Source organism: Ursus americanus, chromosome 28, assembly GCF_024610735.1.
Source record: "Ursus americanus isolate L20-20 chromosome 28, mUrsAme1.1.p, whole genome shotgun sequence".
Taxonomy (NCBI): Eukaryota; Metazoa; Chordata; class Mammalia; order Carnivora; family Ursidae; genus Ursus; species Ursus americanus.
Window position 1 is genome coordinate 4034995 of NC_142154.1, and position 22357 is coordinate 4057351.

Genomic DNA, 22357 nt, shown 5'->3' on the forward strand with positions numbered 1-22357 from the left:
TTTGGCCACCGAGTCCTGCACAGGAGGTCTAGCACCTCACGTGGAAATAGGGGAGAGCTCCCCGTCTATTGTTCTGTTCTTGGCTTTCTGGGGTCCAGCCAAGCTGAGTTAGTCCCATTTCAGGATCCTGTTACGAGTCTCTCTGTGAAACACTATGCTGGGTGCTGGGGGTAAAGAGATGAAGATACTGTCCCCGCCCACCTGACTCAGACTGGCAAGTGGGGGAGATGCAGGTGTCAGAGACACACCTACGGAAGATAAGTAGCAGTATGGATGAGGCATTGTAGGAGCCCCAAGGAGGAAGGCTTCCTGCACGGGGAACGGCTGGAAGGATAAATGGGAGTCCTCCAGGCCAATAAGGCCGATTAAGAGCCTTCCACACGTACAAACAGCAGAAGTCAGAGAGACCGTCCGTCTGTTTGGAGAACTACGAGCAGTTGAGCGTGTCAGCGGTGTAGGGTCCGTAGCGGGGGGAGGTGGAAGATGAGGCAGGAAAGATGGACACGTTCCAGTGCAACACAGGTTTGGATCTTACCCTTCCAGTTGTGGAGAATTCAAGTAGGCGAGCGAGCGACAGGGTCAGATTTACATTCCAAAAGGATCACACTGGCGGAGAAGTGGGAGCTGGGGAAGTTGGGGGGAGGGGGGCAAGGAGACCTGAGAGGATGGTGGAGGCCCCCCCCCCACAAAATCAGCAGGAGGGCGGATGAGGGGAGCCCACGGACTCAGCAGATCCTCAGCACGGAACAACAGCAGGGAGAGCGGCCGGCTGGTTACGGGGCAGGCGGGGGAGGGAAGGGTCAGGGGCTGTAATCTGTGGAGCGCTGACCAAGTGCCAGACACACTCCCAAGTGCTTTACATGGGTGATCTCGCTGAATCATCACGACAGCCTGTGAGGTCCGAACCATCACCAGTCCAATCTGACAGATGAGAAAATTGAGGCACAGAGAAGTAAAGGAATTTGCCCAATGGCACACTGCTAGTAAGGGTTGGGGTCAGAATTCAACCAGAAGCTGAGCCGGTACCACTACATTATTCCTGTCTTCCTTTGCTGCCTTGGGTTACTAGGTAGATAGTGAGTCTGTTAACCAAAATGGAGAAAACATGAGGAGTAAATACCCCTCCGCACCACAAGCAAAACCCAGTTTGGCTGGCAGGAGGGGTAGGAAGGCGTAAGTTCTGTTTGGGACACTCTGAATGAGAGACAGCAGGTGAGTGGAGATGAGGGTCTGGATCATGGGAGTCGAGACGGCTTCATGTTACAGAGGAGAGGCTTCACGTGTGGTCTCCTTCCCAAGCTTTGCGTGGCCTTCAGAACTTGGGGTTTGAGGATGTGAGGGTGATCTGCCTGTGACATCTGTCACCCCAGGGATCGCCAGGGTTGATGCGGCTGATCTGGCTGGCTAGGCGGGGGTCCCCTTCCTCCCTCACTGCTCCATGTGTATCCCTCCCAAAGCCGCACACAGGGTCAAAGAGGACGACCTTCCGGATAGAAGTACCATTCGGTCAGGGGTAGAGGAGTAGCTGCACTCCCCTGCTAGAACCTCCAGACAAGCTCTGAAGGTCCATTTGTGGGAGACTTTAGGGTAGTCGGGCTTCCAAGACTCCAGGCACATCCAGGCGAGGCCCTGCAGGTGGCCGTCTGCCTTTCTTCACATAGTAATTAATTAACTAAATAGAACCTGGGGTTTGAGAGTAGAGATCATGTCTTAATGACAGCCCAACAAATAGGCCTAGGGATTGGGGGGGGGCCACCTAGAGTTTGGCTAATGCAGGAATTTCCTGCCGGAGGTGGAGTGAGTATTCATTTTGGAGATACTGATGTGGTCTGATTTCCCACGAGAACCTTTCTCTGCAGAATGCGGTCTTGTAAAACAAAACGTAACTCTGACCTTTGTAAGTGCAGTTGTTCCGGTGGCATCTTGCAGGTAGATTCTGATCAGCTGTGAGGAATTTGCTCTTCACTCTTCTCGGATCTGCCTCTGTGATGCGACTCCCCGTCTTCTGCCCGTGGCCGCCCCCAAGACAGGCATCACCTCAAAGACCCGCGAGCTGGTTCTGACCCTCGAGCACATGGTTCTCCTGACGATGCTGAGTTCCATGAGGTTTCACTCCCTTTCTTTTTTTTTTATCGACAAGTGAACCAAACCTTTATTTTTGTTACTCCAAAGGTCAATAAGTTAAAAATGCAAACAGAGCCTTTTCCACCAGAAGCGTGATAGTCCTCTTGTGATCTTCAGCATCGATCAGATGAGCCCTGCGAGCTGAGGGCGGCCGCTTCACACAGGAGGTGCTCAGAACACTCCTCTCCATGCTTACAGACCACCCGCTGACCGGCCCCAACAGTTGGCATCACTCACCGGCACGGCCAGGCTGGGGTCGCCCCCAAATCACACATACTCTCCCACTTTCTAAACCCAGGTGTGTTGCTGTCATGGGGACTCTAATTCCGATCCGAGGGCGCCACTACTGGGAGGTGGAGGTGGACGAGCTTGCCGACTACACGGTGGGTGTGGCCTTTGAAGATGTCCCTAAGCAGGAGGACCTGGGAGCAAACTGCCTGTCTTGGTGCATGAGGCACAAGTTCGCATCATCAAGGTAAAGTAACATCTGGACATGCAGCGTGAAAATTCGCTTTGGAAGAAGAGATCAGGAGGTTTCACTGGAATAATTAAGGCCTACAGTATGTTTTATAAAATATTTTAGGGTATTTCAGGGCTCTTTTCTAGTCCTTTTCCCTAAAGTCCAGATAAGAAGAGAAAGAGCAGCTTTGGGATAAAATTAACTAAAATTCATGAAGAGCTTGCTCTGTGCCAAGCAGTGTTCCACGCTCTTAGATGTATTATCCTATTTACTTCTCACAATTCTGTTATCCCATTTTAAAAATAAGAAAGGTATGCCTCACGGCATTTGGGTAATCCATCCAACATGGGTTTTCAGAGCTTGGAATCAAACCCAGGCAGCCCGGCTCCAAAGACAGCATTCTTAACCACCAAGTGTTGACTTTTCATGTTCAACCTGTGTTATTAAATACACATACAGTTTGATTTGAAACCCCAATTCTGTCGTTGTAAGGGGGCAGAGGCTTAATAGTTATGGCTCATTCTGGTTTGCTTCTGCTGCTAATCACTCTGTCCTCTACACATGGGCTAGTCCTAAAAAGCTGGGAAAACCCCATGAGGCCCCCAGGCCAGTGGATATCGTGACTTAGAAAGCCACTGTTGCAACCTCCCTTCACCTCAAAAATTGTAAAACTTCACACCATTTTCCCAGCACCTCTTTGTAGGGCCTCTGACCGTCACTGGCTTGCTGAATCCTGTCAATGTTTGATCCAGTGTTCTCTGCTCGTGAGCCTCCGTCATGGTTAAACACTATCTGTCATGCCCACACATACGTGGGAACCAACCTTCCCCCTGAAAGATATTTGGACTAGAATTGACTCTACTAAACCTCAGATCCAGTTTGAGGAATACAAGAAATACTAGGCACTGAGCCAAATGGTTTATTTGGATTCTGCTTGAAGTAAGACTAAAAGTCAGTGACCTCTCCCAGAAAGGTAAGAACGAAGGGCAGAGAAAGACAGAGGGAGAATAAAAAGGAAGAGTAGGGGGTCTGCGGGAGGTCAGAAGACAGAAGAGCATGGGAACATGAGACAGCAGGAAGAAGGAAGCCAGAGGCCAAGCACCAGGGCTGGAGCAGTTCCTTGCGGTCCCATCTTGGAAAGATGTGTGAGCGAGAGACTGTTACGAGTGGAGGGTGAGGGTTGGGTATCGCAGCTGACTCATTATTTCCTGCTTTAGTCTTGACTCTACTGTGGTGGAGGAAGGTAGAGGAAAGGGAAGCTTCTGGTGGCTGCTTAGCTAAGAAAAGCAGCTGAGGGGAAGATGAGGCGAGCCGGGCCGGAGACAGGCTGGCTTGCTCTCACACTCGGAGACTATTCCAAGTGCTCCTCCCAGACGCGTGGACCAGCGTGCTGGCACTGAGCTCTGCAAACGTCTGTGGGTAGCAGGGGTAGGAAGTCCCTGGGGCTGGTTTCGGTGCCAGCTGTTTTTCAAAGCACGCGCTACAGAGCGTGGCGAGAGGGTGCCGGGCTACACCGCGGTGAACAGTGACAGGCCCCTGGGCGGCCCTGCTAAGGCTGAAGGTTTAACAATTGTGCCTGAGTACTTGTGCACAGACTCTCCCAAAAGGCCCATTTTACTACATGAAACATCAGGAGGCTGACTGTTTCAAATGCCTTTATTACAAAGGCTTTATACAGCTTATCCTTAAAATCCAAAATTTTAAAACCTCTATTTTCTATACAAATTTTGATGCAATAAGAGTTTATGATACTGTACGTAATTTTTTTAGGTTAAGAGATTGCTCAAAAACAAATGGAGTTTAAAAATGTAAGTCTCTTAGGCCAAATTTTAAAAAAGAGATATATAATTTTGGAAATGGCCTGTTTTGGTAGTTAATAAAAAAAAATAACACCATCATAGGAGTATTTGAATAAATGAATATGAATGTTCTGTAAAGAACCCATTTACAGAATTTCTGAAGCTTTGTCATATCAACATTTAATTTTCAGGCATAAGTATGAGTTCCTGCACAGTAAGAGGACTCCAGATATAAGAATAACAGTGGCCCCAAGGCAGATTGGCATTCTGTTAGACTATGAAAATGCCAAACTGTCATTTTTCAACGTGGACATTTCTCAGCACCTCTACACGTTCAGCTGCCAGCTCCACGGATTCGTGCATCCCTGTTTTTCTTTGGAAAAGCCTGGGTGTCTGAAGATACGTAATGGCATTGCAATGCCAAAGCACGTCACTTTCTATTAGACCCTTCTGATACCCAGCTTCGTGTCTCTCTTCCGTACCCACCCCTCTCGGCCACTCACCCCTCAGCCGGTCAGACCGGCATTCGAGCACCACGCACCCGGCACAGTTCACGGCTCACGTTCTCCTCTGGTGGCCTGGTGTGCTGACGCTTGTTTCACCGGACCTGGAGTCTAGCCCTGTGCACTGCCGCCTCTGTGATGTTAGGTTAGACATTTCTAGGCCCGACTGTCGCATGAGGGCTCGGCCAACATGAACTCAGAGGTTGTCAAGTGGTCAAACTGCACTGGTCTATTTGTTTATAGGCAAAGTATCTGACTCTCCGAGGCCTACAGAGCTTGGGATGAGGGGCAGGGGACAGGGAGGAGAGGATGTGTTGGTGGCACACCAGTGCCGCATCGCCAGCAGCCGGGAACAGACCTGAGACGGCGAGGTGCCGTCCACAAAGAGAAGCAGGGAAGCCACGTGCCTCCCCCTCTCCCGTTTTCCCAGCAGTTAATGGCACTGTGATGAGGGGTCTCCCACTGAGCACTCCGTGGCACCCTGTCCCTCTCCTTCACAGAACTTAGCCCACTCCAACTTTGGAATGACCCCTGCCTATGCCCAATTCCATGACGGCTGGGACGGTGTCTGTCTCATTCATCATCCAGTCCCTAAGGGCTAACACATAACAAACAGGTACACGCCACACACAGAACAAATTCGTATCTTCCTCATCCAGCCACCGCTCCTGGGCTCTCCCGGCTCTCCGGGGAGGGACGGCGGGGCTCTTTCAAAACTGCAGTGAAGGACGAGCGGCCAGGAGATGGAGACAACATGGAGGGCAGGCGGTATCAAGGCACAGAAGGGCCCCTGGAGCTCGATGGCAAGACTGGAGAAAGGGAACACTCCGTACTACTGCACACGTCCTGTCACCAAGCAGCCTCCACGTAAATGTGGCACTTCCACTGCATCAGAGAGGGGGCGGGGGAATAAACCAGGAAAAACAGGCATCAGCGGCAACTGACCCCAGGAACTGTCCCATAGAGAGAACCAGATTTGCAATCAGAAGACCTGCGCTTGATGGCTTCTCTGTAGCTGCTTTGCCCTCAACCCTAGACAAGTCCCACCATCTTCAAGAGCTCCTGTTTCCCTTTAAACAAAGAAAAAATAGGCTCGTCTCATGGGACTGGGAGATTTAACGACGAACACGAGCGCGCACGGTACAGGGCATGCAGCAAATGCACGGCAGTTTCTGAAAAGAAGACACAGCCCACCAAGGCCCAAGCTCAGCACTGGTGGGCGAAGTGGTCTCCCCATCAGCAGCTCTGGGACCTCCTGCCCGGCTGCTCTCGCGCCAGCCTGCCACCACGGCACGCGGCCCCGCTGGCTGCGTTCCCGGTCCTGCGGCCCAGGTCTCCGGTTGTCCTTTAAAGCTCTGCACACGGCACCTTCCAGCCTGCAAGTCAAGATGCAAGATGCGGAGTAATGACTCCATCCGTGAAGCAATTCTCAGAGACCGTTTATATTCTGCCCCAGGGATGCCTCTCTAAACAGACATGCCCCTCATCTCCTCACTTAAGGTTCTGGGTGAACTGAAAGCTCCGTAACTCTAAAACCTTCATGTTTTCCAGCACACTCTGAGCCTGACACAGTGAACGCTTCCTCTGTCTCCTAACTCGGCCTGTTGATATTAACAGCAGGTCCGATTCCTGAATTAACAACTCACCTTGACAGTCTTCCAGCTCCACACACACACACACACACACACACACACACACAACACTGCCCTGCCCAGCTGGATCACTACCCTGAAGTAAGGAAGGTACAGCCAATGTAAGCACAGAGATGGTTCAGGTTATAGACAAAATAGACACACGCGTGTATTCAACACTGTTCTCAGCTACTGAGATAGAAACTAAGGATATCACAGGTAAGGCAAGTCTGAATTCAGGATTCTAACAGGCTTTATGGAATATTTCACACGTAATAAAAACATGGATAAAATGATAAAAACTCGACACCTATAAGGTTTGAGTGAAATTTTTATTTGACCAAGAAAAATCATGCAGAATTGGCACTGAACATTGGCATTTAAAATCTATTTAATTTAAATAAGACAGATGACCAGCTAAAAGCATCACAATTATTCAGCATAAAGAACTTTTGTTTAAACATGTTTCTTCTACAAGAAGAAAAAACAAGTCTAGAACAGAACCAAACAAAACATTTTTTTTTTCTGTGAAATATTCCAGTTCCCAAAATATCATGAATAATCTGCTGAAACTGAATTTCAACAAGGGGCAGGATTTACCTCAAGGCCATGTTCACCTGCAACCTGCTGATAAATCTGTTGAAAAAACAAAACAAAGAAAGCGATTTTTAAAAAGACGATTGAGGCCACAATCCCTGACTCCGTACAGTTAAAACAAAACAGGTCAGTCTGTTCTTTTCCGAGCTTCACCTCTATCAGTTTATAAGCCTTGAGCGAGTTCTTAACATAAGCTTTGGCTTCCCTCAACAAAGGGGAGAGAGAATATGTAAAATAACCACAAAATCTTAGTGTAAACTAACCCAGGCTTAGCAATTCAGAATAGTCCAATTTGAAGGCACCCTGAGATGGGACTAGAAAGTTGGTGAGAGACTTGCGATATAAAATGACATTGGTTTCTGGTAATTAAATTGCCTTTTATTTGGAAACGTGTATGTTTGATAATTGACTTCCTGCTGGTTCAGACAATGATATGCGGTCACTTATACACACCCAATAAAATATTTCAGAAGCATGTGCTTGGTGGTCAGTATCACGCAGAGCAATTATATGGGCAATGAGGCCTTTTCCTCACTACTTCCCATCCTCCAGTATTTGACAGAAGCAGCAGCTCACACGGCTTACACACTGGCAGCTGCCCGCAGCGCAAGTCACTCTGACACGACATTCTGTAACTGAGACTGTGCTGGTCTCCATCCAAGGAGGCTCAGCTCCCAGAAAACTTGCTGGACCCTCTGCAGGCTGCACCACGGGAGGGGTCCTGTCCTCCACTTTCCTGAACAACTTCTCCAATTTCCGGCCGCCTTCCGAACAGTACAGTAAGAGTCTCGTGGGCTCACTACCTTCTCCCACCCTTTCTAATCTCTTAATTTACTGTTCCTATTTTCCACAGAAAGACGACTCGAAGTGTGTAGTTGCTGTTGGTAGATAAGTAGGTCTTGAATTAATTTTGCAAACAAGACCTGTTCTATCTACCTTTTCCTTTAGGAGGCTAACAGCAGAGTCGGCTTGACTTCAAGGACTCTGTTTTCTTAGTCTCCAGAAGACCAAGTCCAGCTTTTAAAGCACCGTCCTCTAGCGTGTCATCACACGAAAGGAATGGTAATTGGTCACTTTTAGGTAACTGATTACTTTTCAAGTTTTCAGAGATTTTTCCTCACTGCAATCAATGGTTAAGGAATCTAAATGCAAGATGAGAGTCAGTGATTTGGGAAGAAGACTCCAGCCAGTCAGCACGTCTCCTAGAAGGAGCGTGACAATGAGCTGGGCAGTAATTATTTTATTTTATTTATTTATTTATTTTTAAAGATTTTATTTATTTATTTGACAGAGATAGAGACAGGCAGCGAGAGAGGGAACACAAGCAGGGGGAGTGGAGAGGAAGAAGCAGGCTCCCAGCGGAGGAGCCTGATGTGGGGCTCGATCCCATAATGCCGGGATCACGCCCTGAGCCGAAGGCAGACGCTTAACCGCTGTGCCACCCAGGCGCCCCTGGGCAGTAATTATTTTAGAGTAGCTATGGCACAGGTGCTTCTTGTCACATAGATCACGCCCTACTACTTCTCTGCTTGTTTCCTGTAACCCCCAATCCCAGGAAAATAATTAAGCCCCATTCACAGACTGACTGCTTTCTCTTCATTCTCCCAGACTTTGACAGTATCAGGTTCTTCTCTATTTCCACCTTACTCAAATCCTGGTGGAATTAAAACTATCATTGATTTGAATTGTGACAATTCAGTTACACAGCATGCAGCTCAAACAACATGCAGTCATGCACACAGAGCCGATAAAAATGCTTTTGTAGTATGACCTTGGATTCTAATTTTGCTGTCTCCCCCATGCTCATTCCTAGGCCTAGATGTGGGCTTAAGAGATGCCCTTAAATTCAAGACTGGAGACAGAACATAATCCATTTGACAGGAAAGCACTCGATCAACAAAACTGAGCTTTCCCAGCTATGCATTTTAACAAAGCAGGAACTTAGTTCTTGGAGATGGATTTCCTGAGTACATACACTGCTTCCCGGTAAGCCTGTCATCTTATTCTACCACTCAGAAAGTTTCCTACCCTCTGACTTCTTTTATGTCCCAAACACACCCAATGAAGGGGGAAACGGACAGGGAGGGAGAAGGAAAACAAGAGAAGCACTGTCCAAAAGAAGGACAGACCTCTGAAGAAAGGTAGAAGATACGAACAAGCCATAGATCCCTAGGCACCTGGAACGACTTACCCTTTCTTGCCCACCTAATGCCTGTGAGCTCAAAGGTCACTTCCTGGAAGCAGTTCCCCCTAAATCCTCCCTCTCCCAGGCTGAGTTCAGTGCCACACACTCACCTCTTTTTTAGTGGCATACAGCAACTATTGACCTGTGTCTGCTCCACTTGGCTGTATGTAAACCAAAGGCAGGAACTGTATCTCCTAATCTCTGAATGATCAGAACACGGAAGCAATGACAGTCTGCTTTCGAAGAGCTCGTATACCTGAAAAGAGGTAAGAGACATCAAATTGTCTTACAAATCAAATCTCTATATCAAATTGCGTGGGGTGAGGAGAGGGAGAGAAAAAATAAGAGTGATTCTCAATCTTTCTTCTGTCCCAATACACCAGAAGGATCTACCACATGATCCCATTAGTAACCTCGACTTCTGACCTGGGAGGAGTGGGAGGAGGCTAACAAGAATGACACGTGAGGAAGACGTAGGTCGTTTAGAATGCTTCCTCCCCATCCCTGCAAGAGATCTCTAACACCCACATTTAAGATTTATTGCAGTTTTGACCATTCTTAAGAGAGCCCAGAGTCCACAACATATATATTTTAAATGTTCTGAAACATCAATTCGGTTTGTATGTTTGGAGGCTGATGAGTGGAGTGAAGGCCCTGACAGAGCCTGATCTCATAGCACACCACACCACGACTCTCTGCTGGCCTTAGAATCTAAGACTTTCATGGAGAAATGCCATGCTGTAAAGGTAATGACCCCCCCCCCAGGGACATATAAAGACCAAAGGTAATAATACCTTCTCAAATGTCAAGTGTCTTTTAAAAATTATTTTATGGGAGAGACTTCCTCACCCCCCAAAAATTGTAGCCAAATTTATATATCAGATGTAGGGTGAAAAATCCTACATATATTGAGGCACCTCTCATTCTTGAAATCTCATCCTTTCCTAGAAAGTTTATGGAATTTTCAGGTCCTAGGTTTCATAATTTTAAATTGAAAAACTCTGGGGATACCTGGGTGGCTCAGTCCGTTAAGGGTCTGCCTTCCGCTTAGGTCATGATTTCCAGGTTGTGAGATGGAGCCCAGTGTCGGGCTCCCTGCTCAGTGGGGAGTCTGCTTCTCTGTCTCCCTCTGTGCTCTCTCCAAAAATAAATAAATAAAAATCTTTACATTGGAAAACTATGTTGCCAGCCCTCCAAAGAATCTCAAGCCAATCTCCCCAAAATAACCACATGTAACTGTCTACCAAGGATTTCTGTAAAGCAAAAGGCATTTTAAACACTGATTACCTACTTACGGTAATCATTATGAACTCAGTAGCGGGTACGTTTCTGTGCAGTTCCTACAAGTCTCGAGTTTAGCATGTGAGCGAAGGGAGATGCAGACTGTAACCTGCTGTGGTCACTGGTGGAGAAGGTGAGCAAGAGTTAAATAGCCAGGGGAGTGAGTGGAACAGAAACTACTTACAGCCTATCCATGTCCAAATCCACTCACGGGGTGGTCTTCTCTCCTTAGCCCTGACTCTCTAGAAGTTAGTCTGAACTGCTGTTTCAAGTGCTATACAAATCAACAGGAGGAAAGGAAAACAAACTGGAAAATGTGTTTCTTGTGCCTTGAATTATTTATACATGTCCTGTAAACAAAAGACTGTTACTGCATTTTAAAGGTAATACTTCTGCTCATGTCACCATCACTTGTAACAGCAATCATCTCAAGTTTATTTGGAACATTTGCACAGAGGGTTGTGGTGTGGTTCTTGTGGGGGCCCCTGAGACCCTTTCAAGGGTTAGTCAGGTAAAAACTACTTTCATAACAACACTGAGACATTTGCCCTTTTCACTCTTATTCCATGAACATACAGAGCAGAATTTAACCAGAAGCTACTTGTGAGACATTCAACACTCTGACAACAGTGTATGCTTGTACACTCTTGGGTTTAAAACAGTTCTCAGTTTTAACCTCTAACACCAAAAAGACTTAGACAGATAGATAGATATATTTGGAATCCTCAATAATTTAATTATTAGAGGATCCTGAGGCCGAAAAGTTTCGAAGCTTTTAATATAAACTGAACCAAGGGGCGATGACCCAATGGCTGTTCCTCGTCCGACACCAAATGACGTTCCCAGCGGATTTAGGAAGCTTAAAAATGACCGGCCGTGCCTTTATGTTTTCAAATTAATGCAACAGGTGCTGCTGCCTCAGGCAGGAGTAGGAGTAATTGATTCAAACCGTCTGGTTCCGTACAGGCCCTTGCGTCACATCCTTTAAGCGACACGGGCCACCACTTACGTGAAACTCACCTACTGCATTATTTTTCCTTTAACCCTTACTCTGGCATTTCTCCCTTCTACATATTATCCCCACCACAGCTCCCTGAACGACCGAGCTTAGTTTTTTTAGACGAAGTCGAGAAAGCTAAGCTCGAGTTAGGAACGAGACCCAGCTCGCAGGTGATGCGGACCCCGCGACAGACACGCCGACCTCTCACCTCTACGCCGGTTCCCCGCCATATTCCCTGAACCCCGACACACCAGCCAGCCTGCCTACTAAAACGCTGTTGTCGCCCGCCCCGCCGGTGGCCAGAAAGCAGCCTCCCTACGCCACAGACGAACCCAGCCCTCCCACATCCGATCGCGCCAACTCCTCCTCTCTCCTTCCGGTGGTAAAGAGCCCTTTCCGGTTTCCGGGCGTGGGGAGGAAGTCCCGCCCCACGCAACAGTGGATTTTAGCTGGACCCGCCGACGCGGCACGGATGCGCTTGCGGATGCCAGTCGGTGGCGGGGTAGGTGGATGGGGATTATTGCTGGACTGGAGGTCGCTGTTTTGGGTCCCCGCGGGAGAGTGGGGAGAGGGCTGAGCTGTTCAGCGGGGCCTGGGAGAGCGGCTTGGAGACTCCTGTCTCCTCAAGAACTCCCTCCTTCCTCCCTGAGCGTCCCTTCGGGGGATCGAAACCCTCCCCCGCCAGCTGCCCCGTATTCTACTTAGTTTCTGCCTTCCGTTTATTTGCGTAGCCGCATACCTTGCACTCATAATGGTTACCACTTAGTGAGCATTGGCTGTCCGTCGTCTCAGAGCAGGAGCTCATAAGCGTCTGGTAATTCCTGACTACTGCTGCTGGAATCCCACTCGTGAAAGGGCCTGAGTACCTACATAGGTTTCAGCTGGACTAGTGACATAGCGCTGTTGAGATTAGGAAGATAAATTACAAACTAAAATTGCCCTTGTTTTAGTTAACTAGGGCTGTTGCAACGAAGTGTCACAGGCTGAGTGGCTTAAAACAACGTGTTTATTCTCTTAAAGTTCTGGAACCAAGAAGTCCGAAATGAAGATGTCAGCAGGATCATGCTTTCTCTGAAACTCTCGGTAAAAAGGCTTCCTTGCCTTTTCCTAGTTTCTGGTGATGTCAGCCATCCTGTGAGTTCTTTGGCTTGTAGCTTCATCACTCGGATCTCCTCACTGTTCCACTATGGTGTTTTCTCTGTGTATCTGTCTCTTTCTTTAAAAGGACAAAGTCCTCCTGGACAAAGGACCACGCTACTCCAGTATAAGCTGATCTTAACTAATTAGATTTGCAATGACGGTTTCCAAATCAAGTCACATTCTAAGGTTCTGGGAAAGACATGAAATTTGGGGGGGGGGGGTGACACTGGCTAACCTTGTAAAGCTGTCAAAGAGCTAAGAAGTTGGCAAGTTAAAAGCTGACAATTTGCTGTAGTACACAGGAATTCAAACATAGTTCAATTGGATCCAAGAAGTTTTCATGGACATTTGAGCTATTGCCTTCATAGGTGGATAGAATTTGGATGTGTCATCATGGCTCATACCCAGCATTCTAGGCAAACAGATATCACAGACAAGAAAGCACAGGTTGAAATGTGAAGTAAGTTTAAAGCAGGAAGGATCTTGAATACAAGCTGAAAAGTTTGGACCCTATTCTTTATGTAAAATGAGCAGTAAAAGTGTTTTGGCAGAGGAATTGTGCTTTGAAGATTAATGAGCAACTTGAGTCAAACCTACTTTGTGTTACTTAGTCCATTTTAAGAAGTCTTAAATCCTATTCTCTGAGCGTATCCTGTTATTTTTCATCCTGGTGTCTCTGCTCATGCTGTCCCTTATTCCTGGAGTGCTGCCATCAAGGAGAGTTGTTCAACTCATTTTATAATGTTTGCATCCCCATAATGCCAAAACCTTTCAAAGATAGCACAAGAAGAAAAAACTATCAAACTCCCATAAATACAAAGCCCTAAAATAAAATATTAGCAAATTCAGTTGTGTCCTCCCTCTGGAACAGAAAGGTTTTAGCCCAGAAATGATTCAACACTAAAAACCTGTTTCTATAAATCACTGTATTAGTAGTTCAAATCTGCATGAGGTTTAAAGCTATATGATCATCTCAATTGATAAAGCCTTTTTTGAAAATATTCAATACCTCCTTTGGTTGAAAAGCAAACACTTAGCAAAATGGGAATAGACAAATAGCAACTTGATAAAAGGCACTTTAAAGAAACTGGTAGTAAATTTCATACTTAATGATAAAACAGTGGAAACATTCCAGTAAACTCAGAAAGAAATGGAATATTTACCTTCACTACTAATACTCAACATGGTGCTAGCTTTTCTAGCTAAAACAATAAAACAGGAAAAGGACAAAAATGTTAGAAAAGGAAGAAGTGAAGATATTATTTTTAGATGATGTGATTTTATTTCTAGAAAATGGAAAAGAATGAAATTACATTATTAGAATTAAATGGTTCAGTAAGGTGGCTAAATAAATTACATATAGGCACTGAAGTTTTTCTTATACACCAGTTATAAAATAGGGGGAAAAGGAACCCAATATAAATGCTCTGCACAAAGAGACTTTTTATGAGAAATATGAAGAATTATGAAAACATTAAAGACAAGTAAATGGAGATTTCATGTGCCAGTATGGGAAATTCAGTGTTTTCAATATATCAGCTTATCATAAATTAATAAACAGTTTTGATACAGTGCCTACTAAAATATTGATAGGGTCTCCAAGTAATTCTCTTTGGTTGAAGTATATTCTTTTGATACGCTCTTGGTTGCCATTTACTGGTATTTTATTTAGAACGTATCTCTTATTAGTTAGACTGATATATAGGAGAGCTTTTTTGCTACTGTATTAATCAGATGTTAGTATTTAAGATTATACTAGATCCCTTAAAATAACTTTAGGGGGCATTTCATATTTTAGTAATGGTCTGAAATAATTTAAGTGACTTCAGAATTATTCACTCTTTTAAGGCCGAGGAGAAAAATCAACTGTGAGACTATTATATGATGCAGTATTATATGGTGGGTTTTAAATGATGTGTCCACACTCCTCTGTGATCATTTAAAAAGTCAACTCTTCTCTTTTGTGGGGGATCAACTATAATTTATATTTTGCTTGAAAGTCTTCCATTTTCAATAGGTTTTCCAAATTAGTTGTCCATTGTATTGTGTATTGAATTCTCTTGTGATTCTTAAAATCTGTTCTATACATGAGTTGTTTTACTTTCTCATTCCTAACCTTACATATTTTTGTTTTCTTTTTTCTTGAATCAGACTCACAGAGGATTTGTCTCTTTTGTTGAATGCTTCAAAGAACCGGCTTTGGAGTTTTTCTGCCCTTACTTACTGTTTTCTAATTTGGGTTTTGGTGGTAGTTCCTTTTCCTACTCTTTTGTTCTTCTCCAGTTTCTTAATATTAATCTAAGCCTTTATTTTTTTAAGGGCTTTTATTTTTAATCTTTCATTTTTGATGAAGACATTTTAAAGAAGTAGTTGGCCTCTGAATACAACTTGTCTTTATGTTACATAGTTTTTGGTATAAAGAGTTCTCTTTTTCATTGCTTTTTACATATGTTGTAATTTTGTCATTTTTTTCTGTGATCCAAGAATTAGAGTCGGATATAATTTTTTTAAATACTTAAGTTTTTCAATCATTTTCTTTCCTCAGTTTTACTGGGAGATAGATGTATTGACATACATCACTCTGGAAGTTCAAGTGCACTGCATGATGGCAGTCATGCTTGTATTATTTTCCAGTTTTATCGTAATCAGAGAATAAGATTCTGTATGTTTTAACTAAGCATTTCCTCTTTGGCAAGTCCACAAGGATTACACATTCTGTGGGTATTAAAATATGTGTATTTTCTACTTGGAATTAAAAAGTTCTATGCCTCTGTTCCATCAGGTCTACTGGTTTTAGAATTCACGTTCATTGATTTTAAAGTTCAATTCTCTGCTATATTTCCTAGATCAGTCTATTTCTAGAAGAGGTGTGATTAAAATTTCCAACTTATTTTGAAACAAGTTTTTCTTGCATTTCTAAAAGGTTTCCTTTATGTATTTAACTGCTGTGTCAGTGGTTCACACAAGACTATGCCCTGTCTTCTTTGTAAGTTCCTTTTTATCCTGTTTAATGCTTTTAACTTATGTCTAACCTATATCCCCTTATCTGATGTTAATGTTACCATTCCTTATTTTGTTTATCTCTGTCTGGTTTCTCATAGCTCACCTCTTTATTTTAAATCTGTTATATTACTTTAAGTTTCATCTGTAAAAGAAAAAGTTATAGATATCAAATGAGCAGTCTGGGTTTAGTTTTTCACCTGGAAGTTTAACAGTAACCAGGCAGAAGCCAGCTGTTGTGCTGAGGGGATCTGCAGCTGATGGGGGCCTAGAGCTTGGATAGTTTTATGTTGAAAAAAAAAAAACAAAAAACCCTGAATGTTATGTGATGTTAAACAGTAGTTCACAATACTGTGATATCACTATTGTCAATTATCATTAATTTTATTCTAAGGAATCACAAGCAGATTTGCATGGACTAGACTTTGCATTAGTAAAGATTATTTTCCTTTTATAAGTATTTCAAAGGTCCTGGAAAGGTTCTGAGGTGACTAAAACCCAGACCCACTATCTCCTTGCTTTCCCTTTTTTTCCTGCCGGAAATCAGCCTGCCTCCTCACATCCTGCCTCTATGCTGCCCACCTGGTTCTGAGTTATCAGAAGGTCCTGCTAGGGCTCTTGCAGTATAGGGGAGAAGGGTGTTCTTTTTACTCAAAGCCAGGAGGGGAGAGGGTGAACACAGGAAGGCTTGAGAATAGGAAGCAAAACATCTCCATTCATGATAGTCCCTGGGTCCTCCCAACAATAGCCAGTTCAAGATGGGATTTTGGGACCAAAAGCACACGGGCCCTGTTCACAGCTTCCCTCAATTTCCCACTGAAGGGGCTCCAGGTTAGGACCAACGCTGCTTACCTTGCTTCCCCTGCTTTTCTTGTTCCACTTCCCTGCCTCCTTCCCTAATCAAACGGTCAGACTTGAGTTCCTGTAATACAGCCCCCCCTCTTCCTCTATAACCGATAGACTCGTGGAGTTGTGAAGGCAGCCTTGGCATCAAGGCCAGAAGACTTGGTAGCAGAGCAGGGACAGAGTGACCTCTACCCTGTTACTGTGTGAGCTTTGTGAAAAATGTTCTCATAATCTCCTACCTTTAAATTTTATTCAGTGTTTGGACTCTGATTTCTCTCAGTGCTAAGTTGAATCTCAGAGTGAGAGTGACACCTGGCTGATTAAAGGTGGTGAAAACAGGTTCCCTGTGTGAGGAATGCTGGGTACAATGCCTGGATGCTCAGTGGGTGAAGACGTTTTTTGAATGAATTCAGGACACTTGTGTGAACCTAGGAGCATTAGGGAGACAAGAGAAAGGAGACCCAGTTCGACAGCAGGTGCTTGCGGCCAGTGCATCGGAAGAGCACTCAGGCAAGTCACTTACACGTTGTGTCCTGCATTCCAGCGACGTTGAAGAATGCGTGATTCCCTGCAAGTGTCTCCTGCACCCTCAGCGGACCGCCAGCGGCAGCCTCTGTCTCCCCTCCGTTGTCAGGAGAGCACCTGCTGTCTACATTGCTTCCGCACACACCCTTACCTCCACCCTGTCAGGGAAGAGGTCTTCTGCCGTCCGGGACTCACAGATGCCACACCTCCCCTTCGCATACTCATTGGACTTTGCTTCCTCACCTAATACACATTTTCTTGTCTTCTGAGCCCCATCCAAAGCATACTTATCTCTAGATTTCTTTTAGGCATTTGAAGTGATTAATTCCTCCTTTTAAAAAATTTCATTGAGATATAATTAACAACAGTACAACTTAGCCACTAAAGTGTACGATTGATTCAGGGGTTTTCGGCGTATTCAGATACATGCAACCATTACCACCGCCAATTTTAGAACATTTCCATCTCCACAAACAGAAGCTCCATACCCTTTAGCTGTCGTCCCCATTCCTCACAACCTAAGCAACACTGATCGGAATACTTTGTAGGCAGAGGATTCTGTTGCTGGAGATTTGCATCTTCTGGACATTTCACGTACGTGGAGCGTTCCTTTGCTGCTGGCTTCTCAGGGTTCACTCGTGTGCCAGCATCTATCAGTACTTCAATGCTTTTAATGGCCAGAAGGTAACTCCACTATATGGATATGTCTATCAGTTGATAGGCACTCGAGTTGTTTCTACTTCTGGCTATTGTGGATAGTGCTGCTGTGAACATTCATGTTCAAGTTTTCATTCGAATGCCAGCTTCTGTCCTTCCGGGACAATACCTGGGAGTGGTGTTGATGGGCCTGTGGTGGTTGTATGTCTGACCTTTGGAGGGACCGCTCGGCGCTCTTCCTCGGCAGTGGCAGCACGGTGGCTCCTCGTGGCATGCACAGGGGTCCCCTCTCTCCAGCGCCGGGTCCCAAGTGATCAGTAAGGCCTTTCAGTCTGAAGGCTCTTGCCCTTCAATTGTGAGAAATTCTCTGCCTCACTTTATGACTTATGTTCTTCCTGGAATTTCTATTAATTGAGGGTTGAAGTTCCAGATTGATTTTCTGTCTCTTGTCTCTCTTTCCATTTGTGTGTTCAGCTGTTTAGTTGAAGATTGCGTCAGTTTTTATCTTCACGCCCTTCTCTTGACTTCATTTCAGCCCTGCTTTTACCTTTCAGGGGTTTTTGTTCTTCGTACTCCTTCGCAGCATCCTGTTACTGGCTTAAGGGTGAAACTTCTTCCATGTGTACATGTGTTTTCCCCTGTTTCCTGAATTAATTCTTTCCTTCACAGGGTGGTTTCTTGTTTATCTATTTTTTAATCTTTCTACTGGAAGGTGATATTTCTGTCTTCTCATCCTGGAAACTTCCTCAAATGTCTGAGGATCTTGACTGTTTATATTTAAGAATGAGGTAATAAATGGATTATCGCCTCTCTGTACTCAGGTGAGACTGGTCATCTGCTAAGATGATGGGGTAGGAGTGCTGACCTAAGTGGCAGAATGCAGGGTATTTTCTGGGGAGCCATTAAATGTATGTAAAGAATAACATTTCGGTGTTTTCTGCGTATCTGTGTCGGGAAGTTCTGGGTGTTCTCCGTTCCTCCTCCTACCCTGGGGGTAGATTGCAGCTGTGAGGCACTCTGTGTGCTGGGTTGGAGGGAGGGACACCTATTTCACGTGTGGTTTCTTGCCCTGCCTCTCATCCCCACACTCCGTGGTTCCTGGTTCTGGACCCTTCTAGCAATCTTTGTAGAGCGCATTGGTTTCTTCCTTGGCTTTATCTCACACCCTCCATGGTTTCTGCTACTTCCCCCTAGCTGTGGTCATTTCTCATCAACTTCCTGTGTTCACGAGTGTTTTTGAAATCTCCAATCCACTGATGGTCCTTTTCTTTTCCATTTTCTTGTCTTGATCTTTATGTCTCTTTCTATCTCTTAAGTATTGTTTTAATGAAATCTTAGGAGGGTGAGATAAGACAAGTGTTTTCAGTCTTGCAAATATAATAATTCTATATCGCTGCTTTCTGATTTTCTTTCTTTTTATTTATTTATTTATTTATTTATTTATTTATTTATTTATTTATTTAAGTAATCTCTACACCGTGGGGCTTGGACTCATGACCCAAGGTCAAGAGTCGCATGCTGTACTTACTGAGCCAGCCAGGTACTGCTGCTTTCTGACTTCCACCATTAAAAACAACTAAAAGTCCATCAAGAGTTGATTAAATTAGGCTGTATACATGCAACAAATACTAAGCATTCATTAAAAGTGACGTGAATCTATTTTTGGCATCAGTAACTCGCCAAGATGAGTATGTTTTTTAAAAAGTTACAAAGCAGTGAGTTATAAAAATATAAACTAGATTCATACACATGACTGAGGGAAGAGCCCAGTTATAACAGTGGTTAAATCTGAGCAGTAATAGCCAAAGTTCTTTGTTTCAGTTTTTTTAAACATCTCTGTATCTTCTGAACTTTTTAAAAATTAATGTGTTTTTAGTAACCAGAATACATTTATGTTGATTTGTGAAATAATATCATGACTGTCCTTGTACATAAACTTTTGTGTACATCTTGACTTTTTTAAGTTAAGTGGTGAAGAGAACATCATATGAAGCTTTAAATATGTCTTTTCAAATTTCCTCTCCAAAGGGATGCAGACATCTATTGAGCAGCAGTATTTGACTCAGTGCTGGTTGCCTAGGCCCTCACTGGAGCCAGGGAGTGATCCATCATTACTCGGTTCCTGCAGGGCCCGTTGGATGGTCATCACTTCCAGGTGCTTTCTGGAAGGTGTGTCTCATCGGTTGGCATTCAGAGTCACCCCTTTCAAACAGGTGTTTGTATACTCTCCAAAGTTGTGCTTTTCTCTTAGCTCTTTCTGTAGTCAGCATTTGGGGGGGGGGGTCTGTCTGGTTTATTTTCTTATGAGCAGTTATCAAAAGAATCACTTTGATATTTGGAGCTCTTCTCTACCCAGTTCCAAAAGTGTGGCAACTGAAATAGTAAATTCCTGAACTCAGTTCCTCGGTTCTCAGTATGATTTTTCCTCAAGGTAAGGCAGGGTAGGGAGAGAATTAGGAGTTTGAGCTTTATAGTTAAGCTGCCTGAGCTAAAAATCTTAGCTCTACGACAGTGTACCGGCTGTAACCCTAGTCTAGCTAATGAGCTAGAGCCAGTTCCCTCACCTATATAGTAAGCAAACCTTCCCATATAAGCATATGACACGATGCTGGCACATAACAAACTCTCAAATTAGGTTTATGAGTTTGATCATTACTACCATAAGAAGGGACACTCCTGAGTAGGTACAGTGCTGTGGACTGAAATGTGCCCTCTCCCTTGAAAATGTGTATGTTTAAAAAAAAATTTTTTTTATTTGAGTATAGTTGACAATTCTACATTGACCTCAGGTGTACAATGTAGTGATTCACTTCCTCTAAAAAATTTATATGTTATTAAAAAAAAGTATAGTTTAAGCTCTAACCCTGAATGTGATAGTATTTGGAGATGGGACCTTTGGGAGATATTTCCGTTTAAATGAGGTCAGGAGAGTGGGGACCTTATGATGGGATTAGTGCCTTTATAAGAAGAGACACCAGAACTCTCTCCTCCCCACCTTGCTTTCAGCAAGAAGGTAGCTGTTTGCAAGCCAGGAAGAAAGCCTTCAGCAAACTCAACTAATGCTGGCGCTCTGATCTTAAGCCTTAAACTCCAGAACCATGAGAAGCCAACAGTTTGTTGGTATTTTGTTATAGTACCCTGAGCTGATTAAAACATACAGTTTTGGGGCACCTGGGTGGCTCAGTTAAGTGTCTGCCTTCGGCTCACGTCATGATCCCACGGTCCTGGAATGGAGCCCCGTATTGGGCTCCTTGCTCAGCAGGGAGCCTGTTTCTCCCTTTCCCTCTGCCTGCCACTCCCCCTGCTTGTGCTCTCTGTCAAATAAATAAATAAAATCTTAAAAAAAAACAACAACCCGGAAGTTTATTGAAAACAACAACATAACCATTTTGTTATCATTGAGCATGAGGCCTGGAGTCCTAGATGAGAAATAAAAGGGAAGCAGTGATGATAGACTATGAGATGGGTTTGGGATGCAGGGAGAGAAGTACAGAATACATAGTGACTGACATCCATCCTTTGCTTGTATCTATCTGTTTACCGTTTAGACTGTTTATCATGGAAAAACCGTAGCTGCGAACTGCTAAGTGTTTTCGCAAGCAACAAGTCTTTGATTCACCTGAATTTGAGGGCTAATTTTGTGGAAGATTATGGAATGAAGTTTCTGTGTGAGGCTTTGAGTCATTCTGACTATAAAATGCAGACTACAGTGCAGACTGTGTTCTGCAGCTTTCCTTCTATATTGCATTTGGTATGTAGGGATTCTGGTTATGGATGAGAACCCTGGAAACTGTATCTACTAAGAAAAAGTTGAGTTCTAAATGACTCGGTTTTTTTCTAGTGGAGTTCTGAGTAAGTCTTTTATCTCATTATAATCATTACAATACAAGTTTTTCTTCCCCAAAGTCCCATTGATTCTTAAAGTTTTCCTTTTGTGTAAAAAGTGCTTTTTTTGTCCTCGTTTTCGTTACTAGATCGGTATTAGGATATTGTGAAAGGAATTAAAATATTTCAATCCACAACTTCATTAAATTAATACGAACTGTTTTAAGGTTTATTTGTTTATTCTATATATGAACAAATTTGTACACTTGTTTATTCACTTAATATTATTTCAGTGACTCATTTCAGTATTGCTGTTTGTTTAAAATATCCATATAGTATTCCTTAGAACCACATTATCTCTGAAAAGGTATTGGTAATACGCAGTTATGTATGGCCAGTGGATGCCAGTCTGACCACTCAGACCAGGGCCCAAAAGAGAATATGATTTGTCCACCAAAGTGTAAGGTCCAGACTTCATTTTTAGGGTAATAAGCTCAAGGTTTACAATCTTTAGAGAGGATTTTTGAGAAATTGATTGTAATTAAACGATTTGGCAAGAGAGGCATGAAAATTTTAGAATATAAATGAATGTAAATAGAAGGGAGAGGAGATTTGGAATTGGCATTTGGTATGTAGGGGTTATTGATTAAAGTCTGATTAAAGTCATTTTCCTCTGGAACGAGTATTTGAGTATTCTGTGAAGTCATTTTCTTCTGGAAGGAAAACCTACCTGGAACTTTGAGTAACTGGATGATCATTTACTTATAACAGGGAGGGAGGTGGA

At 44.1% G+C, this 22357-nt stretch overlaps 2 protein-coding genes, 1 long non-coding RNA gene and 1 other non-coding gene across 9 annotated transcripts in view; 2 read left to right on the forward strand and 2 right to left on the reverse strand.

Annotated features, from left to right (window-relative positions):
* The window catches only part of FSD2 (fibronectin type III and SPRY domain containing 2), a 53345-nt gene extending 34202 nt beyond the window's left edge, over positions 1–19143 (forward strand). The window contains exons 12-16 of one of the 4 annotated variants that reach the window (XM_087856596.1): positions 2423–2599; positions 4575–9565; positions 11670–12082; positions 12601–12714; positions 14872–19143. In XM_087856596.1, the coding sequence (XP_087712722.1) occupies positions 2423–2599; positions 4575–4827 (430 nt within the window). In that variant the 3' untranslated portion in view covers positions 4828–9565; positions 11670–12082; positions 12601–12714; positions 14872–19143. Of the gene's footprint in view, positions 1–2422; positions 2600–4574; positions 9566–11669; positions 12083–12600 lie in introns of all 4 variants that reach the window. The other 3 variants (XM_087856597.1, XM_087856598.1, XM_045812999.2) reach the window with 3 other exon arrangements.
* LOC123802362 (uncharacterized) lies at positions 6831–11917 on the reverse strand. 2 transcript variants are annotated; one of them, XR_015722080.1, is made up of 4 exons: positions 11789–11917; positions 10311–10854; positions 9410–9555; positions 6831–7153 (listed from the first exon to the last, which is right to left on the reverse strand). It is a non-coding gene; the product is annotated as an uncharacterized LOC123802362 (long non-coding RNA). The 2 variants fall into 2 exon arrangements; XR_015722079.1 differs by lacking the exon at positions 11789–11917 and having other exon boundaries at positions 10311–11678.
* On the reverse strand, positions 7991–8117 carry LOC123802482 (small Cajal body-specific RNA 15). Its single transcript, XR_006782556.1, has one exon.
* The window catches only part of AP3B2 (adaptor related protein complex 3 subunit beta 2), a 61058-nt gene continuing 50696 nt past the window's right edge, over positions 11996–22357 (forward strand). The window contains exons 1-2 of one of the 2 annotated variants that reach the window (XM_045812996.2): positions 12029–12082; positions 12601–12663. The gene's annotated coding sequence lies outside the window, so the exon portion shown is untranslated. Of the gene's footprint in view, positions 12083–12600; positions 12664–22357 lie in introns of both variants that reach the window. The other variant, XM_087856595.1, reaches the window with a different exon arrangement.